The 19410-nt window shown below is 41.0% G+C and overlaps 1 protein-coding gene across 5 annotated transcripts in view; it reads left to right on the forward strand.

Moving 5' to 3' along the window:
* Positions 1-19410, forward strand: part of SYNE1 (spectrin repeat containing nuclear envelope protein 1) — a 472714-nt gene that overhangs the window by 161004 nt on the left and 292300 nt on the right. For all 5 annotated transcript variants that reach the window (XM_039529938.1, XM_039529933.1, XM_039529934.1 and 2 more), the window contains 7 exons: positions 1653-1811; positions 7546-7710; positions 8240-8374; positions 12349-12507; positions 12866-13074; positions 13362-13470; positions 18116-18280. In XM_039529938.1, the coding sequence (XP_039385872.1) occupies positions 1653-1811; positions 7546-7710; positions 8240-8374; positions 12349-12507; positions 12866-13074; positions 13362-13470; positions 18116-18280 (1101 nt within the window). The remainder of the gene's footprint in view (positions 1-1652; positions 1812-7545; positions 7711-8239; positions 8375-12348; positions 12508-12865; positions 13075-13361; positions 13471-18115; positions 18281-19410) is intronic.

Here is a 19410-nt window from a genome sequence, read left to right on the forward strand (position 1 = left end):
AATATGAGACTCCCTGTGAGTATTTATGCAACACATTAGATTGCTAGGACTCTGGATTGCAGCAGCAAGAATTGAGGAGCAATTCTTAATTGAGTGGCAATTTCTTAATCTTCATTTAATAATATTTAAACACTTCCTTTGGGATATAGATGCCAGCTCTACAATTCACCTCTGCCCACCAACTTTCCCACAAACTCACATAAATTGAAAGTGGATTTCTCTGTTTCATCTCTCACTGAAGTCAGTGGGAGACTTTCCTTTGATTTCAATGGAAACTACATCAGGCCCCTATACAATTGCACACAGCATCAGTGAACATTGAGATTTCCTTGAGAATGCTTAGGAACTCTCATTGATTTTCATGGACATTGGTGGGCTTCCCATGTGTTTGACAAGAGTTTTCTTTGAAGTCATTGGAGGTGGGGGAGATATAATGTAATGGAGCCTTAAATTTCCACCTGTCCTGCAGGAAGAAATGCAGGAACTGTGTTAGACAATGAAAGAACATATTGGATCTAGAAGAAAATATCTCAGATTGGCTTCTTGCATCTGGAATGTAAGGCTGGAATGTTAAAGGGCTGTTTAGAGTCAAGTACAGGGAGATTATATTGCTAGCAAAATAATGGACTTAGTACAGTATATGAAAGAACAGTGAGAAATCGTGTTCTAATTGCAGTGACTATGGAGATGTGAGCCACACTTCAGTCAGGGAAGGCCTGTGCTCCACCAGTGATTTGAAGCTATGTCTTTGTTTTTTGAAGAATAATAATATTGGGCTGCTGAGCTTGACTGTGCATGTGAGCCAGTCCAGCCTTGATCTAAACTCCCTCACTGTTCTGAACAAATCCTGTCCTGTCTGAGCATAGACACCAAATGAAACAGGTGTCAGAGCTGCAGAATGAGGAGAGTGCATTATCATGAAGTCTCCAGCTTTTAGATTACCATAGCCCAGACATCATACTTTAAGTAAATGGCTTATTTCTGCTAAAAGGATTTATCAACCATGGAACTGAGAGCCGTGACAGTCTGCCAGATTATACAGAAGCTGCTGATTTCTGATCAGTAAATCATGGAATAGATAGTTCATTAAACAGTAAAGGGTCACAGTGTGCTTTCCTCTCATGAGAATTAATGAAATTTTTCTTCTTATTTGTGTAGTTGTAGTTACTGATTCTCTTGTCTAATGATTTGTTGTGGTCATTTAAATTCCAATAATGGGATTGATAGATGGCAAGGACCATATGTGTAAGCATTTTAGCAAGCTAGGGAGTGTTGTCACTCTTTTATCTACTCACTGAATAAATGAAGACATCTGGTTTGCAATCGATACTGTGGGTACAGATATTAATAATACCCAAATCAAGAGTAATGACAGAATCACAAAGCCAGAAAAGACCCTTGCATTTTGTAAAACTACCCATATGGATCCTATCCTGCAAGCTATGACTGAATTCCTGTGGATGGGGTTGAGCACCCCTGGAAAAAGTTTGCAGGATCTATATTATTCTCTCTCATGTCTTGTTTGAATTGTTCTTGATGGAGCCTGATCATGTCCATTTTCTTATTGTCACAAATGCCCCTCTACGTTTTTTTTCCTGAACTTTTCCTTCCTTTGTTTCTGGCCAGAACAGAATTGTGTTTCTTTCTTTCAGGATTTGGTAGCATACCAAGAAAACTGCAAGAAAGCTCTGTCCCTGATTGAGAGAAACAGTCAGGGCATTCTGAAGTTTGTGGCTTCGAGTAAGGTGTTACAACATTTTGATCCATTGATGCTTCAGAAGAAGGTCACAGAGATCCAGGTCGCTTTTCAGGTAGTTTTGCTGCTTCTTAGTATATTTTTGAGAATCTCTTAGAGTATGTCTATACAGCAAAGAAAACCTGCGGCTGGACTTTGCCAGCTGACTCAGACTCGTGGAGCTCGGGCTGCAGGGGTGTTTCATTGCTTTGTAGACTTCTGGGTTTGGGCTGGAACCCGAGCTCTGGAACCCTCCAACCTCACAGGGTACTAGAGCCCAGGCTCCAGCCCGAGCCCAGACGTCTACATAGCAGTGAAACAACACTGCAGCCTGAGCTCTGGGAGCCCGAGTCAACTGACATGGGCCAGCCACAGGGGTCTAGCTGCTGTGTAGACAGACATACCCTTAGTATGCACTTGTTGTTACTGTGTTCTCTTTGCTTTCTGTCAGTCTTCAGCTGTTGCCACAGGGAGCACAAAGATGTTTCCTTTGTTTTTCTCTTCTCCTGACATCCACATACTCTTTAAACCAAATACGGGGCTTATGTGTATTATAAAACTTGCACTGATGTAACTAAATTACTTTAAAATCTAATATACTTTTAATACTTTAATACAATATACTTATACACAGCCACGGATGCTCATTCTCACTGAAATCTTTCTCTTACTCCCATCTGTACCAACAGTGCCATGATACAGTGGGATAATTCACCTTTTTTAGAATTTGAAGTTGCAGCAGAAATAAAGACTAGATCAGTGGGAGTGGAGGAGATAATTCACAAAGCTCTGTGAATTGAGACTCTCAGGTTTTTCATGGTGTCCTGCGTTCAGGAAGCTTGGGGTCTGCTTCTCCATGTAATGACCTAGAGGTCAGAAGTCCTCTGCACCCCTCTGATAACCTGAGATCAACAGAGAAATCCCACAGATTTCAGGCCATCTGTTCACAGGGTTTGAAGATCCACACAGAGGGACTGCCCTTCCGTGTTACTGTCCAGACCTCTTTATCAACATGTGTTATCAGGGCTCTCATTGGCAACCATCTGTTCATGCACCCCACCCCACTCAAAGAATAGAGCATGGCGAATTTTGCAAAACTCAGTGTTGCTGGGTTTGTTTTTCCACTGGAAATAAATCACAGTTACAGTTGGTTTATATAGTACTCCACATTTAGTGCCCAAATCTGTATCACTTACTCACTTGAAGTAGTATTTTACTCTGTGAATAGTTTCAATGATATTTTCTGGACTATTTGAGTAGTAAAGTACTTATATAACTTTCGTAAGTGTAACAAAGTCTGGCACATAATTATCCAGTATGGTTTAGAGTCAGATTTTCCAAATGTTGGTTTCAAGGACACTCCTTTTAATGTACTATTCAATATAAGGGTGGCATAATTGGACTCTTAATTACTCTATGAAATGTAATGTTTTGAATTTTAAGCTACACTGAAGTGCTGATTGTTTAAATCAGGGGTTCTTAAACTGGGGGTTGGGACCCCTTAGGGGGTTGCGAGCTTATTACATGGGGCTCACAAGCTGTCAGCCTGCACCCCAAACCCTGCTTCGCCACCAGCATTTATAATGGTGTTACATATTTTAAAAAGTGGTTTTAATTTATAAGGGGAGTCACACTCAGAGGCTTGCTATGTGAAAAGGGGTCACCAGTACAAAGTTTGAGAACCACTGCTGTCATTGAGTGTTTCTGAACATCTGGATTCTCAGTGAAGATCTGTAGATATCATTATATGGCTTATCATTAAAAAAGTGCTTTCTTGGGTTATATTTATGGGTTACAAAGGCAGGTTCAGTTGATGGAGCTTGATAAGTAGCTCATGTTATACAGTATTCCAGTCTTATAATAGTGGGTAGTTAGTTTTATCTCAGTTTACATTTGAAGAAGACCTACCTCACGGGGCAGAGCCAGCCTTAGTATATTTGTGGACCTGGGGATTATTATTTTTCAATGAATGGAACCAGTTCCTATACGAACATACTACTGTGCACAGAGTCAGCCTGGGAGTTTTGGGGAGATTGAGAAAGATGATTATTTGAGGCACCCCAAAAGAATGGTTCAGTGTTAGGGCATTAGTGTAGGATTTGGGGGACCCAGGTTCAAGACTCTGTTCCATCAGAGACTTCCTGTGTGACCTTAAGTAAGTCACTTAGCCTCTTGTGCCTCAGTTTCACATCTGCAAAACAAGCATAATAATACTTCCCTACCTCACAGGATGTTGCGAAGATAAATACAGTAAAGAGGATGTGGCACTTTGTTATGTAGGAGTTAGGTATTGTAATTAACTGACATATTTTCTATAACAGAGGTTTTCAAACTGGTGCATGGAGAGATGTTCAGGGGTGGGCATGATGCACGAAGCATTTTTTACTTTTTAAAAATTGGTATTACTAAGGCCCTACTTAATTCATAATATTGCAGAAATTGAAGATCCCTCAACATTAGCCTTCCGCCACAGTTTTGTCAGCCAGGTGCCTCCAGCCAACTGGGGCCAGCAGTGGGAACCCTGGTCATCAACCGCCATGGGCTAAGGCTCCCATTGTCAGCCCCACGTATGGCAGAACTCCCGCTGTCAGCCACCCGGTTGACAAATTTGCGGTGGAGTCTTAATATTGTGGGATCTGCAATTTCCACAATATCGCAAATTAAGTACGGCCTTAAGTAGGAGTAAACATTTTGCAACTGATTGAATCAGATGGACTTTTTTGGACACTACAAGGCTGCTGATGCAGTACACAGGAAAATGTTGCCATGTATTTAATTATATGCCAATGATCGTTTCTATAGCAATAATTACCTTTCCTGCCTTCCAGTTCAGTATATCGTATCCTGTCATTACAGCAAGCAGTTATGCCATGCTTATTCCACTGGTGAAAAAGGGATTGGTAGTTATTGCCAAAGGATGGTAGTGTTCCGAAACGAAAGGCAGAAACTGAAATGGCTAAAGTCGTTACAGACAAAAAAATCTGCAAAAACAAGAAAATATGATTAAGCATATTTGCATTTTGGTTTCACTTCCATTGCCGTTAGCAGAGAAGTCAGGCCTCAGTGTGTAGTGTGTGCAGTAACTTTAGCAAACAATAGCCTGGAGCCAACAAAATTAAGATGCCATTTAGAAAGAAAACATGGAATCTGGTACGAAAGAACAGATTTTTTCGAACGAAAGTACAAGAAATTAACCAACAAAAAAACACAGTGAAAAATGTGGTATCCACCCCTGCAAGTGATTTAAAGGCATCGTATCCAGTTGCATACCACATTGCCAAGAATAAAAAGCCTTATACAATTAGGGAAAAAACTGATTCTCCCAGCAGCAATTGACGTTGGCAGGACTAGGCTTGGTGACAGTGTGGCAGAGAAGTTAAAAATGGTCCTGCTGTCAGACAACACAGTCAGCTGCCAAATCTTTGACATGTCAGAAAATATTGCACAGCTGATCTCTCGATTGCAAACCAGTTTATTTGAAATCCAGTTGGATGAAGCAATGCATACATCAAAAGCTCATTTAATTGCTTACGTTTGGTACTCTCACAAAACATCAATATTGGGAGTTTTTTTTGTTCTGGAAGCCAATTAAGATTCATGCAACTGGATCTGAACTGTTTAACATTTTAAGTGACTTTCTAACTTCCCACGACTTGAAGTGGGATGCCTGCATTGAAATCTGCACGGATAGAGCCCCTTCTGATTCTGAAGGTAGGGCAGACTTAAAGGCCTAAGTCTTTGAAATCGTGCCTCATATGTTGTGGACTCATTGTGTGATACACTGCAAAGCCCTTGAAAGTCGAAAAATGGATCACCTACTTACAGTTCTGCTGTTAAAATCGTGAACTTTATCAAGACGCAGCCCACAAAGGTACTTCTCTTTGCAATGCTTTTTGCAGAAATGCGAGAGGAGCATGATGCTTTGTTGCTTCACATGGAAGTCAGTTGGCTATCAGTGGGAAAGTGTTGCAACGTGTTTATGAACTGAGAAATGAAATTTGACTTTTTCTGGTGGATTTTAATTTCACCAGTGTGGAGACACTGTGTGATCCCTGCTGGCTTGTGCTTTTGGCTTACCTTGCTGATATTTTTGACAAAATGAATTCTTTTTTAATTGTCTTTTTGAAAGGAGCAGAAAGTACTATGTTTTACTGCACAACAAAATACCGGCATTCAAGAGAAAACTAGATCTCTGGAAAACAAAAATCAAAACTGGTTTAAGCATTCCAGTTCTGTTGTTAACTGATGTTATCGACAAAACAGAACTATTCAGTGTTGTGGAGCCAACTGAGAATCACTTGACTTCTCTCAGAGCCAGTTTGGGTAAATATTTTCCCAAAGGAAACACACCCCTGAATGACTGGATTATCCAACCTTTTGTAGCTGAGGCAGTGACCTTGTCCCATCGCTCAAATGACATTCAGGACAAGCTGTCCTGACATTCAGGACAGGGTGATAGCACCCTGGACGTTCAATTTAAAAAAAAGTCTTTGGGGGGTTTTTGGTTGAAAGTTGGCTCATAATATCCTGCTTTGTCAAAGTGTGTAATCAAAGCTCTTTTATCATTTGGTTCATCTTATTTGTATGAAGTCAGATTCTCTGTGTTGGCTGTGCTAAAGACAAAGTACCATCTGAGACTGGAAGTGGAGGACAACCTCAGAATGTCAGTTTCAAAAAAAAAATCCTTACAAATTGATAAACTGTCAACAGAGAAACAGGCACACCCTTCACATTAAAGTATCGGTGTATTTGTAATTTAATTAAAGTTGTGTTAAGGTCTCTGTTAGGTTTATGAATAGGCTATCAAGCATACTTTTGCATGTGTCTGTTTTTGTCTGGGTTGGGGGAGGACACAACCAAAAATTGTAATTCAAAGGGGAGGTCTCTGCTCCAAATGTTTGAAAACCACTGTTCTTTAAAGTGTCTCTGGTGAGCAGGAGTTGTTGCCATTGTTGGTATCTTCAGGCTTCTTGCTGCAAGAGAAGTGCAGCTAGGTAAGCTATAGAAAAGTTTTTTTGATTGTTGGTTTTCTGTGGGGGCTTATTGCTCCGAGCCCTTTGCGGGTTTTTTATGCATCTTGGTGAATAAGAGAACTTGTGTATTTGAACTCTAGAAACATTAGCTAACACAAACACATGATATTCTCCATTCTCTTCTTCCCATCAGTAAGTATTGTTCCTCTCATTTTGCAGATTAGGAAACTAAAGCAAAAAAGTTAAGTGATTTGACAAAGACCACAGAAGGACTGAGTGTTAGAGTTGGGATTAAACCATAAGAGTGACTGTCTTTCACAGTACTGAGCAGTATTCACAGTGCTCAGATGCAGGCAGCTAGATGGAAATAAGTTTTTTGCCAACCTCCACATCTGGAGGTTGGTTTAGGCCCCTCAAAAATCAAGAGACCTGTAGTTCATGGGTCTCAAATGCCAAACCAGGGTATCTCTGATGGGAGAGGACCATGAATAACTTGTGATCTTTAGAAAAATCCGAGTGACAAACTTCCTACAGTACCAGCCAGTTTACATTTCAAGATTTACTTCGCATAAAAAAGGTCTAAAAAAGGTCATAATGATAGGTCATATGGACATCCCCCAGATTCATTACCTTAGATTTATTTTATGTTAATGGGAGAATGAGATTAGCATGGACATTTATAGGTACCAGAGGAGTAGCTGTGAACACCATAAACCCAAAGGGCAGCGGGAAACATTTTAATGAAGGACTGTGGATAGTATAGTCAATAAAGATCATCATTCAGAAAATAATCTGGGGAAAAAATACAAGATCATTTTTTCTTCACTTGTAACGTAGGATATGGTCAAGAAGACTGGTGACTGGAGAAAAAATGTAGAAGCAAATAGCCGTTTGATGAAAAAATTTGAGGAGTCCAGGGCAGAACTAGAGAAGGTGCTACAGATTGCCAATGGATACCTAGAAGAAAAAGGAAATCCTGAAGAACTTCTCAGGAAACATACTGTGAGTAGATTCTCTGACGTTCATTTCAGTCACTATGTAGGCTTTAACAATGGACATATGTTACACTAGTACAAAGTCTATTTAATCTTATAAATGACATGGAATCTGATGTTAGAATGATACTGTTCAGGAGGACGTAGTGGCAAGAAAAAATATAGGAGTTCTTATTAAGTAAATGAGCTAACTGGTAATATTACTACTTTTATTCTTCTTTAAAAATACTGTTTCAGTGCAGAATCCTATGTGTATAAGCTACCAACTCTGTACAGTTACTGAAATGTACAAGAGTTAGTTGATTCTCTACTTTAGAAATTATTCAGGAATATCTCCTGCTAACTCCTCCAACTTCCTGCTAAATATTGTACCATTTCTTAACTTGAATTCAGTCTTTCTAATGCGCTATCTTCCAAACTTGCAGAGAGCTTGTATGTGGTAGTATAAAATATGTAATTCTGAACTTCATTCCTGCTGCTTTCCATATCAATAACACTAAGCAACTTATTCTTCTAACCTTTACTTTCAACATCAGGAGTTTTTCAGCCAGTTGGACCAAAGAGTGCTTAATGCCTTCCTGAAAGCTTGTGATGAACTTACTGACATCCTTCCTGAGCAAGAACAACACAGCCTGCAGGAAGCTGTTCGGAAACTCCATAAGCAGTGGAAGGTTAGTATTTAAATTAGAACTCTGGAATTGTAAACTGAATAGCTGCAGAGACCCAACTGCCCAAGCAATATGTTGTGGATGGAAACTGGGGACATCTTGTCCCTCTTCTTCCTTTTTCCTCTTTCTGAATAAGTGAAAAAGACACATTGACTGTAAAATCAAATACCGTTACACAAAACTATGTTAAAAGAATATTATTACAGTTGCAAAGTCGAGCACACAGAAGTAATGGAAATGCCAGAATTAAGCTTGCCTGTGCAAGTTTAATTTGGTCCCCCTGTGCATATGCATTATGATACAGTCATTAATTACATGGTCACATACTATTTTTTCCATAGGATGCCTGTGTCATTCAGAACACAAGATGAACAGTGTTCACTTAAATAGCAACTATTCAATATTTTCTTTTTCCCTCATTGTTTAGGCTCTAGACCTTATTGTACTATTCAAACACAGACAGAATTATTAATTTCTTGTCACCCATCACTATAAAATCTGAGTGCTTCGTAGACATTAATGAGTTAATAGTCACAATACTTCTGTGAGGTGAGGGAAATTATCCCCATTAGAGAAATGGGGAACTGAGGCACCAAAGGATTAGGTCAAGCATATTGCTCAGTTTGAAACACCTAGAACTTGATTTTTCAGAATATTTAGTAGTATATTGCTTTATATCTTTATATATTTGAACACAGTTCCCGTTGTCTTCATTTGCACCTGTGACTGCTTAGCACTTCTGCAAATCAAACCCCAGGATCACAAGTTGGGCACCCAGAGAATAAGGAACACACAGCTAGTGACCACCTGTGAAGAATTTAGTGTAAGTGAGTTGCCCACCGTCACATAGAAACTTGGTGGCCAGTTTTCCAGGGCTAGCTGTCTAATCATGAGACCCACCTTTCTCTTCCTGCAGTCCTCTGTCTTATTCACTACACACCTTCCAACTTCTGAAACAAATGAGATAGGGGTCCTACAGATGACAGCCTCCTTTGCTATGCAACCCTGATTCATCTCCCAGAGCAGGTCCATCCTTTGCACTGAATGATGCAGTGATCATGTGGAAAAAACAGCATGTGATCATGTATTTAAGGACTGTATCATAATGTATACACACAGTGGGGTTAAAGTAAGATTTCTAAGACATAGTTAATTCTGGCACTTTCTACTTTTGAGTACTTGACTTTGTTCTTTTAATGTAGATTTTTGTGTGTAATTTCCTAGGTTTTTTTTAAAAAGGCAAACTGAAAAAAAAAAGCCACCATGTGGCATCATGTTGACACCCACGTGGATCATCAGCAGAGTTGGAACCTTTAGATTCCACCACACAATCCTCTGCTACTTGAGCTAATGGACTAACTGATAGCAGTAGTAGGTTATTATCCTCTATATGGACCAGCACAACAGGGGGAAGAGACACACATTTTGTCAGTGGATTTCACAGATATTTCCTGACAGAAGAAGAATGGTGAGACCCAGGAATCTTGGGCTCCATTTCAGGTTGAGGAGGGATGTGTTCTTTAGTGGGTAGAGACTCTTCTGCCTGTTTCCTCCCTAGGTTGATTTCTTCTGTTATGTCCCTTTCAACTTCTTCTTGTTCCAGTCCTGTCTCTTTCCCATCCCTGACTCCTCATCACAATCTCATTCTCCTCACCTACCCAATCTCCACTCCTTAGATTTCTAATCTCAGTCCCAGTCTCCATTCCTACCCAGTTGTAGTCTACTCCACTAGAATAGTAGTCCCAGTCTCCCTCCCCGCATGTCCATGATTCGGTCTCCTTGCCCTGTCCTTTCCAGTTCTCTCCTCAGGTTTTTAGTGCCAGTTTCCTTGACTAGCTAGTACCAGTTTCCCACTCTCGGCTTCTCATTGAAGTAGTCCTCTTCCCTCAGCCTCCAGTCACCCCCTGCCCACATTCCCCCTTGCCATTGGCTCCCAGTCTCAGTCTCCCTCCCTCCTTGAGCTCCAATCTCAGTGTCTCCCCACCAGCCATCTCCTTGTCCCAGTTCTCCCCTTACATCCTCGCTTCTTGTCAGATGTGTCCACTCAACCTTCTTCCCACTGCCCCAGCCAGTCCCAGTCTCTCCCCAGGGTCCTCATCCAATCTCAATCTTTCCACTCCATCTGTTTGCTCCCAATCGCACATCCCGCACCTCCAGTCTCCTTGCCAAACCTGTCCCAACTCTCATTTCTAATGCCCAGACTATGTTTTTTCCCTAGTCTCATTCTTGGAAATGGCTGAACTGTTTTGGCTGAAATTTAAACAAAAAAAAATCATCAGCCTGAGACAGACATCTCACATGGAAAATTTCAGCCAGAACAGTTAAAGTTTGGAAAAGTTGCAAGCAGCTGAAACCCAAGTTTTATAATGGGAAGTGTCGAGCAATAAGAGGTGGTACCAGTGCTGCTACTAGTGCTGCCTTTAATATCACCTAACCTTTTCATGCTTTACACTGAAGCAGAGCTGCCTGTCGTTACCATAGTAACACTAATAAAACAGATTTTTAATAGATTAGGCTTTCAGTTTAAACAGTGCTTATTGCCAAAGACTAAAGTGACTGAGTAAAGACTGATAATAAGTCACGGAACAATTGTATTATACTTTATGGGCCAAGTTTTCAAATAGTCCTCTAAGAACATGCCTAGAGAATGTTCAGGTTCAACATGTGGGGAAGCACAAAGCTCTCCATTTGAGTCCATCTTGCATACATCATTAGGGTAGCTAAATATCTAGAGTGGGGTTTTCAAAAGCACTCAGCATTGTCCTAATTCTCTGGGAATTTTACCATTGACTGCAATGCAAGCAAAATTAGGCCAACACTGGCTATTTTGGAAAATCCTGCCCCATATGTGAACCTGTGGCTTTTTATATACACAAAAGCAGGTGCCCTTGGGGGCTGTTGCTAATGCAGCCACACTATTATTATCTTCATTATTTATTTTTATTGAGGTAGCACCTAGAAGCCCCAGTCATAGATCAGAACCTCACCGTGCCAGGCACTGTACACACTATTGTGAAAACAGCGAGGAGTCCTTGTGGCACCTTAGAGACTACCACATTTATTTGAGCATAAGCTTTCGTGGGCCAGAACCCACTTCATCAGATGTATGAAGTAAAAGATACAGGAGCAGATATAAATACATGAAAGGATGTGGGGTGGTTTACCAAGTGTTAAGTCAGTCTAACGAGATAAATCAGTTAACAGCAGGATACAAAGGAGGAAAAATAACTTGAAGTGGTAATGAGAGTGGCCCATTTCAGACAGTTGACAAGAAGGTGTGAGTAACAGTAGGGGGAAATTAGTATTGGGGATATTAGGTTTAGGTTTTGTAATGACCCAAACACTCCCAGTCTTTATTCAGGCCTAATCTGATGGTGTCCAGTTTGCAAATTAATTCTAGTTCTGTAGTTTCATGTTGGAGTCTGTTTTTGAAGTTTTTTTGTTGAAGAATTGCCACTTTGAGGTCTGTTATTGAGTGACCAGAGAAATTGAAGTGTTCTCCTACTGGTTTTTGAATGTTATGATTCCTGATGTCAGATTTGTGTCCATTTATTCTTTTGCGTACAGACTGTCCACATACCATTATGTGCCTGCAATGCCCCTCTGCAATGTACATTGGCCAAACTGGACAGTCTTATGCCCAAATAAATCTGTTAGTCTCTAAGGTACCACCTCGTTGTTTTTGCTCATACAGACTAACACGGCTACCACTCTGAAACCTGTCACTTTTGTGAAAGAAGGTACCTGTCCTAAAGAGCTTGTGATCTAAGTATATAACTAGTAATTCTGTGTAATAGATTTATTTTATTTCCCTTCATACATGAATGCTGAACAACATCTGTTCTGTGTGTTATAGCATGTATGTGATTTCTGTTGCACTTTAAAAATTGTTCTATAATTCTCATTTAGTAGCCTTACATTGGATGAATGAGAATCATGCTTGCTTTCTGTGTTTGTTTTTTCCCTATGGAGTATAGGATCTCCAGGCAGAAGCCCCATATCATTTGGTCCATCTGAAGATTGAAGTGGAGAAAAGCAAACTCCTAGGCACAGTGGAAGAGTGTAGATCTGAACTTGCTAGAGAGAACAAGCTGGTTGCCAGCAAGGGCAGTGAAAAGATCATCAAAGAGCACAAGGTATGCACCATGTGCCACCAAGTGGACGTGTGTGTAAATGCATTCAAATACAAAGGATATAAAAACCAAGGTCTCATTGACACAATCAGGTTATTCCCGATTCACACTAATGCAACTCGATTGATTTCAGCAATGTGAAACTGGTGTAACATGGCAGTAAATTGGACCCCCTGGATGGAGGTTCTATAAGTTCTCTGAAAAACTTTTAAGTGTACTAAGATTTGAAATATTAAAGGAAAGGTGAATTTGATTTACATTTGTACTGATATGCAAAAGCTGGGAGCCTACTTAGTTTAAAAAAAAATGTGATTTGTGGCTTTGTCAGTTTGATTTATTGTTGCTTTTTCCCCCTTTTCAGTTTTTCTTCAGTGATAAGGGACCCTATCAGTTGTGTGAGAAAAGGCTGCAGCTAATTGAAGAACTGTGCCTAAAACTCCCAGAATGGGATCAACTTAAGACTACATCAGAAAGCAGCCAAGAAATCCTCAAGGAACTTAAATCTCAGATTGATAGCACCTATGTGAAGCTAAAAGAGAACCCTGACAAATGGAAGGAGTACAGGAATAGGTACTAGTTCTGTTGTTAGCTGGGTATGATAGAGCCTTGGTCAGAACAATTAGTATATGTGCTCTTCTTTAAAACTTCCAGTCATAGAAAAATACAATTCAAGGAATAGTAAATGCTTTTTTTGTTCACAAACAGAAAACTCTATTTTACATAGTAGGTCCAAAATAATCTGTTTTTCTTCTTGTTGTTTTTTTTAATTTAAGCTAATAATTATCAGCTGTGGCTTGATAAAGGCTAGTTTACAGCTAACTTTTAACTTGTTTTCTGTTGTGTGTCTTTGATTTCAGAATATCTGAATTAGCAAGTTGGATTTCATCAAAGGAGAGTGAGCTAAAGAAGATTAAGCATGATGTCAATGATACTACCAAATACAAACAATTTAAAACAGCCACAGAGGTTAGTTCTTAGCTTATATTCAAATAAAGGAGAGTGATTTCTTCCCTGGACTTCAACGGTGCTCCCCATCAGTTCAGCTGCACAGAGTCGGTACCTATGGCCTATACAAAAAGAGAAGCTAGAGGCAAGGTCCATCTCACCACCTACCTTCACATCAGTGAGCAGACCTGGCTGGCAACACAGAGACATAGTGTTTAAGGCCAGAAGAGACAACCAGAATATCTAGTCTGACCCATATATCACAAGCCAGCAACACCACCCAGCACCCACACACTAAACCCAACAACCAAAATTAGACCGAAGTGTTACAGCCCCCAGAAGACTAAACTGTTGTTTGCCACAAGCAGAGAATAGGAGGGACCAAGTGGCACTAATGCCCAAGACCCCTGCAATAGCAGGGAATATAGTGAGGGATACCCCAATGATCCTAGAGAGTTAACCACACCCCATACTGGGGCAACCCTCCCAAGGTCACTGTCAATCTGATCTGGGAGAAAAATCCTTCCGAACCCCAAAGAAGACCATTAGTTGGACCCTGAGCATGTGAACAAGAATCAGCCAACCTGAAAGAGAGAAAGTTGGGCACCACCTCAGTGCAACATCCCACCCTGGCCAGTGTCCCATCTTCAGCAGTGGCCATCCCTGATACTTCAGAGGAAGGAGACAAAAGACCCTAGAATACATTTGGGTGGGGGAATCTCTTCCTGACCCCTGTAGGTGACTGGCTGAAGCCCTGAAACACGAGATTTTTAGGAGCGTAGGACATAAACTGGAACGGATGCCAAGCCCTGCCCTCCACCATCACAAGTGGCCCCTTCATACAATCGTACTCATAAATGTGTCCAGCTCTCTCTTAAAACTAATTAAGTTGTTTGCCTCCACAATTCCTGATGGAACCTCTCTGGGGGTTAGAAACTTTCTTGTTATTTCCAGCCTGAATTTATTCATGGCCAGTTTATATCCATTTGTTCTTGTGCCAACATTGTCCTTTATCTTAAATAGCTCTTCACTCTCCCTGGTATTTACCTCTCTGATGTATTTATACAAAACGATCATATCCCCTCTTAGCCTTCTTTTTGCTAGACTAAACAAAGCCCAACTCTTCCAGTCTCCTCCCAGAAGACAGGCCCTCCATATCCCTGATCATCTTAGTAGCCCTTCTCTGCACCTGTTCCAGTTTAAATTCATCTTTCTTGAACATGGGTGACCAGAACTGTACACAGTATTCCACATGAGGTCTTACCCCAGTCTTGTACAATGGCATTAATACCCCTCTATCCCTATTGGAAATGCCTAGCTTGAAAATCTTAGGACTGCATTTATCTTTTTCACAGCTGCATCACATTGGTGGCTCATAGTCATCCTGTGATAGACCCACACACCTAGTCTCTCTTCTGTACTGTGATTTTCAACTGATGAGCCATCAGCTTGTAGCAGAAATTCTTATTATTAGAGCCTAAGACTACACTTTGTAGTATTGAATTTCATCCCATTTCTGTTATTCCAGGCTTCAAGGTCATCCAGCTCTTCCTGTATAATATTCCCACCCTCCTCTGGATTGATGGTGCCTCCCAACTTTGTATCATCAGCACATTTCATTAGTGCACACTTACTTTTTGTGCCAAGGTCATTAACAAAAATATTAAATAAGATTGGTCCCAAGACTGGTCCTTGAGGATCTCCACTAGTAACCTCCCTCCAGTCTGGTAATTCACCTTTCAGTAGAACCTGTTGTCTTATCCCCATTAGCCAGTTCCTTTTCCACCTTACAATACTTCTCTTGACCCCTACCTTCCCTAATTTAACTAATAATTTCCCATGTGGTATCATGTCAAATGCTTTCCTAAAGTCCCAAAATATTAGTTTTACCGCACTTCTCTTATTAAAAAATCAGTTATTTTCTCACGGAAGGAAATCAGGTTAGTTAGGCATAGTCTGTCTTTGGTAAACCCATATTGCATTATATCCCCTTTTCCATTTGCCTCCATGAATTTAATTATTCTTCACAATTTGTTCTAAAGCCTTGCAAACAACTGAGGTCAGACTAACAGATCTGTAATTGCCAGAATCACTTTTTTCCTTTTCTTAAATATACCTACGGTGTTAGCTGTTGTGCCATCTTATGGCACTACCCCTGAATAGACAGAAGTATTAAAAATCCTTACTATCAGGCTAGCAATCTATCGTGCCAGTTCTTTCAGTGTTTTGGGATGGAAATTATCCAGGCTCTCCCCACCCCCTTTGAGAGCATTAAGCTCTTTAAGACGAGAGAGCTGGTAGAGTAGCTGAGGATCTGAACCTTTGATTAAATTCATTGATGTTAATAACTCAAGATGTATATTGGGACAGAATTTGACCCTTTTTCTTTTTTACAGTAGAAGGGAGAACAGGTCTACAAATTAGTACAGTTTCTCGAGGTTTGTGAAAGTCATTAACAGATTATAAGGCATATCTATGCAGAGAAAAGGAATCTGAGTGACCTTGAAAAAGCACACAAGTCAGAGGATTAATGGCATGACTCTGCTATATTCTCTTATTAGCACTAGCCTAGAGACATAAACAGTTGGGAAAAAGTAAATGAAATGGGAAAGAATTGCTATTTTAGAAATTTTAAAAAAGTATATAGATGCTTATATAATTTGAAATATTATTCAACAAATAATACTCTAGGGAAAATCAGAGTTAATAATAGAAATTAAATTATTAATTACAAATTATAAATAAAATCTTTATTACATTCTATAAATAACTGTGGCTTCTTTAACAAGCAGCAGAGAGATTTCTTGCACTGTTAACATTCTTCACCTTGTAAAAAATATGAAGGTATAATAAGAAACATTTTGTTTCTATTCGGATCATTCCTAATTTCCACATCTGCTGTGTTGAGTAGAAGAGCTTGTGCGGTCACCTATAGATAAAAGCCATTTCTTGGTACTTAATGAAAGCCAGTCAAAGCTAATGCAATGCTTTCCATACCATGCCATCCAGTTTTATTCAGAACTCCCCACTGATTTCGCAGGCGATTTCTACATGCCATAGAAGGCAAGGTTTGACTGGTTTAAGTACCAGTTTATTAACACTGCACTGAAGTGCTAATACCTCATTGAATGACTTCATTGTGATGTGATGAGAAGGTATACACGTCTGAGAGATAGCTGTAAGATGGCAAAATAGTGTTGTTTTTGGTAAATAGCCCTTCAGCCCTTACACCTCTGAGCAGTTCCATTTTAGTCAATGGGACTTCTCACATGCAGAAAGGCTTTACCACTGGTCCCTAAAATGACCACATCAATATTTTTTAAAAGCATGGGTTTTTATATGTAGGGAAAATGTGCTTCACTTACCTTTTATACTGTGAGTGCTAATACACAGAAGGACTTAGGTGCCTAATTGCCGTTTTAGGCACCTAACTCCCAAAATCAGGTACCACTGGAATTCACAAAACCCCCTCCTAGCTGTCACCAAACCCTGTGGGCACCTACATTTGTGCAGTAAAAATTCCCTGGGTGCCTATGTTTCTGCCTTTGAGCAAGATCACAGCAGCCTCACTCCAAGGGTCTGGATGCCTAAGCCTCAGAGCAATGCACAATCCAGAGAAGATCAGTGTTCCTCCTCCTAAATTGCCCACCCAGGAAGCGTATTCAGTCCTCACCTTCCAAATTCAGCAGTTATAGACAAACTGATACAAAATGGAGGGGGGGAACCTCCCTCTTAACTTTTAGTGGCTAGTGTATTCACCTGAGATGTGGGAGACCGCCAGTTCTGTCACCCCGCCACCTGAGGGTGAGAAGGGAGTTGAACCCACCAGTGCTCTAAAAAAGTTTCTTTGTGACTCTGGCCTAAGTATCTGAAAATAGATGAAAACATAATAAAATGTTGCTAATTTGGCTAATCCCCCTACTCTTTAAAACAGGGACCGGCAACCTTTGGCACGTAGCCCACCAGGGTAAGCCCCCCGAAGGGACGGGATGCTTTGTTTACCTGCTGCGTTGGCAGGTTCGGCCGATCGCAGCACCCACTGGCCACGGTTTGCCGCTCCGGCCAATGGGGTGGCGGGAAGCAGCGACCAGCACATCCCTCGGGCCGTGCCGCTTCCTGCAGCCCCCATTGGCCTGGGATGGCGAACCGCGGTCAGTGGGAGCCGCAATCAGCTGAACCTGTGGACACGGCAGGTAAACAAACCGGCCCGGCCCGCCAGGATGCTTACTCTAGCAGGCCGAGTACCAAAGGTTGCCGATCCCTGCTTTAAAATATGCAATGTAATCCTATTTTAGATACATATATGCAGGATACGGTATGGTCAATATATGAAAAAAATATATACAATATATACCATGTGGATAATGAGCACCAAAAATGCTAACCTGTAGGAGAAAAAAAAACAGGCTTCAGCAATGTAATCAGTAGGGGACAATCCTGTATTGCTTGTGGAAGGAATGCAGGATTCAGCCCTATGTAGAACATGACAGACCCCATGGGAATTAGAGAAAAATTCTATCCTGCAGTCTTCAAAGGATAATACACAGACTCTTACACACATACTTTTGTGCTGCTAACCATAGGATTGATGGCAAATTGCCCATGAATATTATTCGCTGGTATATTTAATTGATTCTAAGCTTGTACATTTGTGATTCTTGTGTAGATAATCCGACAAGATATCAGCAAACAAGGAGAAAATGTCAACTGGCTGAAATCTAGACTTGCTGTTCTGACTGAGGTTTCTGCCGAGGATGAAGCCAGAAAGAAAGAGGATGAGTTATCTAAACTTTCTAGTGATTTCAAGGGACTCCTACATTTGCTGGCTGAGGTATAATATGAGAAACATACTGCCACTACATTTACAGCATCCTATGTAGAGACATCAGCCATGCTGCACAACACTAAGTGACCTGCTGTTTTTTTTAATTACACTAGAAGCACACAATAACCCAAATTCATTCAGATTCCAGATGCAACAAAGCCTTGAGTCTAACAAACAAAAATATTGACAGAGCTGATCAGCAGACTCCTGAATCTTTCTCTGCTTCGGATGAACATTTCTGAATCCAGAATATCTGCAGTGCTTTAGGAGTTTTTATCTAAAAGAGGAACATTAGTTTGCTATAATTAAATACTATCAGGCATTTCACATTGACAGCCTGGTGATGTGGGTTTCTCAGGTTTGGAAGTTTCAGGTTTCAGTTGTTGCAACCCCTAGGCTAAATCACACCCTTGCACTCCAGAGTAAGAACATCTAACATGAATTAGATTGGCAGAATCAGGCTCTAAGTGGTTGGGGCCCCCTGCCATCCTTACTGGCTGATCTGCAACCAAATTCTGGTACCACTGAAGTCAGTGGGTGTTTTTGGCCCCTAAGAGACAGCATACTAGGACACTACTTTCTGGCCTGTGAAAAGGGTTTTTGATGAGTCATTGCAAACAGAACTGCTTTTGCATGGTTCATCAATGCCTGAATCACGTCTTTTGGGCACCGATGATTCCCCAGCACCACGTCAGCCCACTTCACCTCTGGCCACTCCATTCTCTAGTGAGGAAGAAGATACTGAAGAGGAAGGTGTCTTCTTATCTTAGCAGTCTTCTCTCATAGAATCTAATCTGGGTCCACTGGTACAGCCTAAAACCCATCACAGGGCTGACATCCAGACCTGGTGGGGCTTCCCTTGGATGCCACTGCTTATGCCATTCCCCACTCAGTGACCCTACTGGGACCTCTGAGGGCATACAGGAGACAGTATCTCAACCCCCCGAGCCTATACAGAGAGACGCTTAGGTCTCCCCCATCACTCTCCATTGCTGCACCTTCAGAGCCCCCTGAGGAGAGAGCTGAAGAACAGGAAGAAGCCTGGAAACAGGTTACAACACCAACAGCCTTCTTCGTCGCCGGATGAGGCCATAATGCCACTGCCACCCACAGTGCTGGACAATTTTAAACCCTTC

This window comes from Mauremys reevesii, linkage group 3 (genome assembly GCF_016161935.1).
Source record: "Mauremys reevesii isolate NIE-2019 linkage group 3, ASM1616193v1, whole genome shotgun sequence".
Classification (NCBI taxonomy): domain Eukaryota; kingdom Metazoa; phylum Chordata; order Testudines; family Geoemydidae; genus Mauremys; species Mauremys reevesii.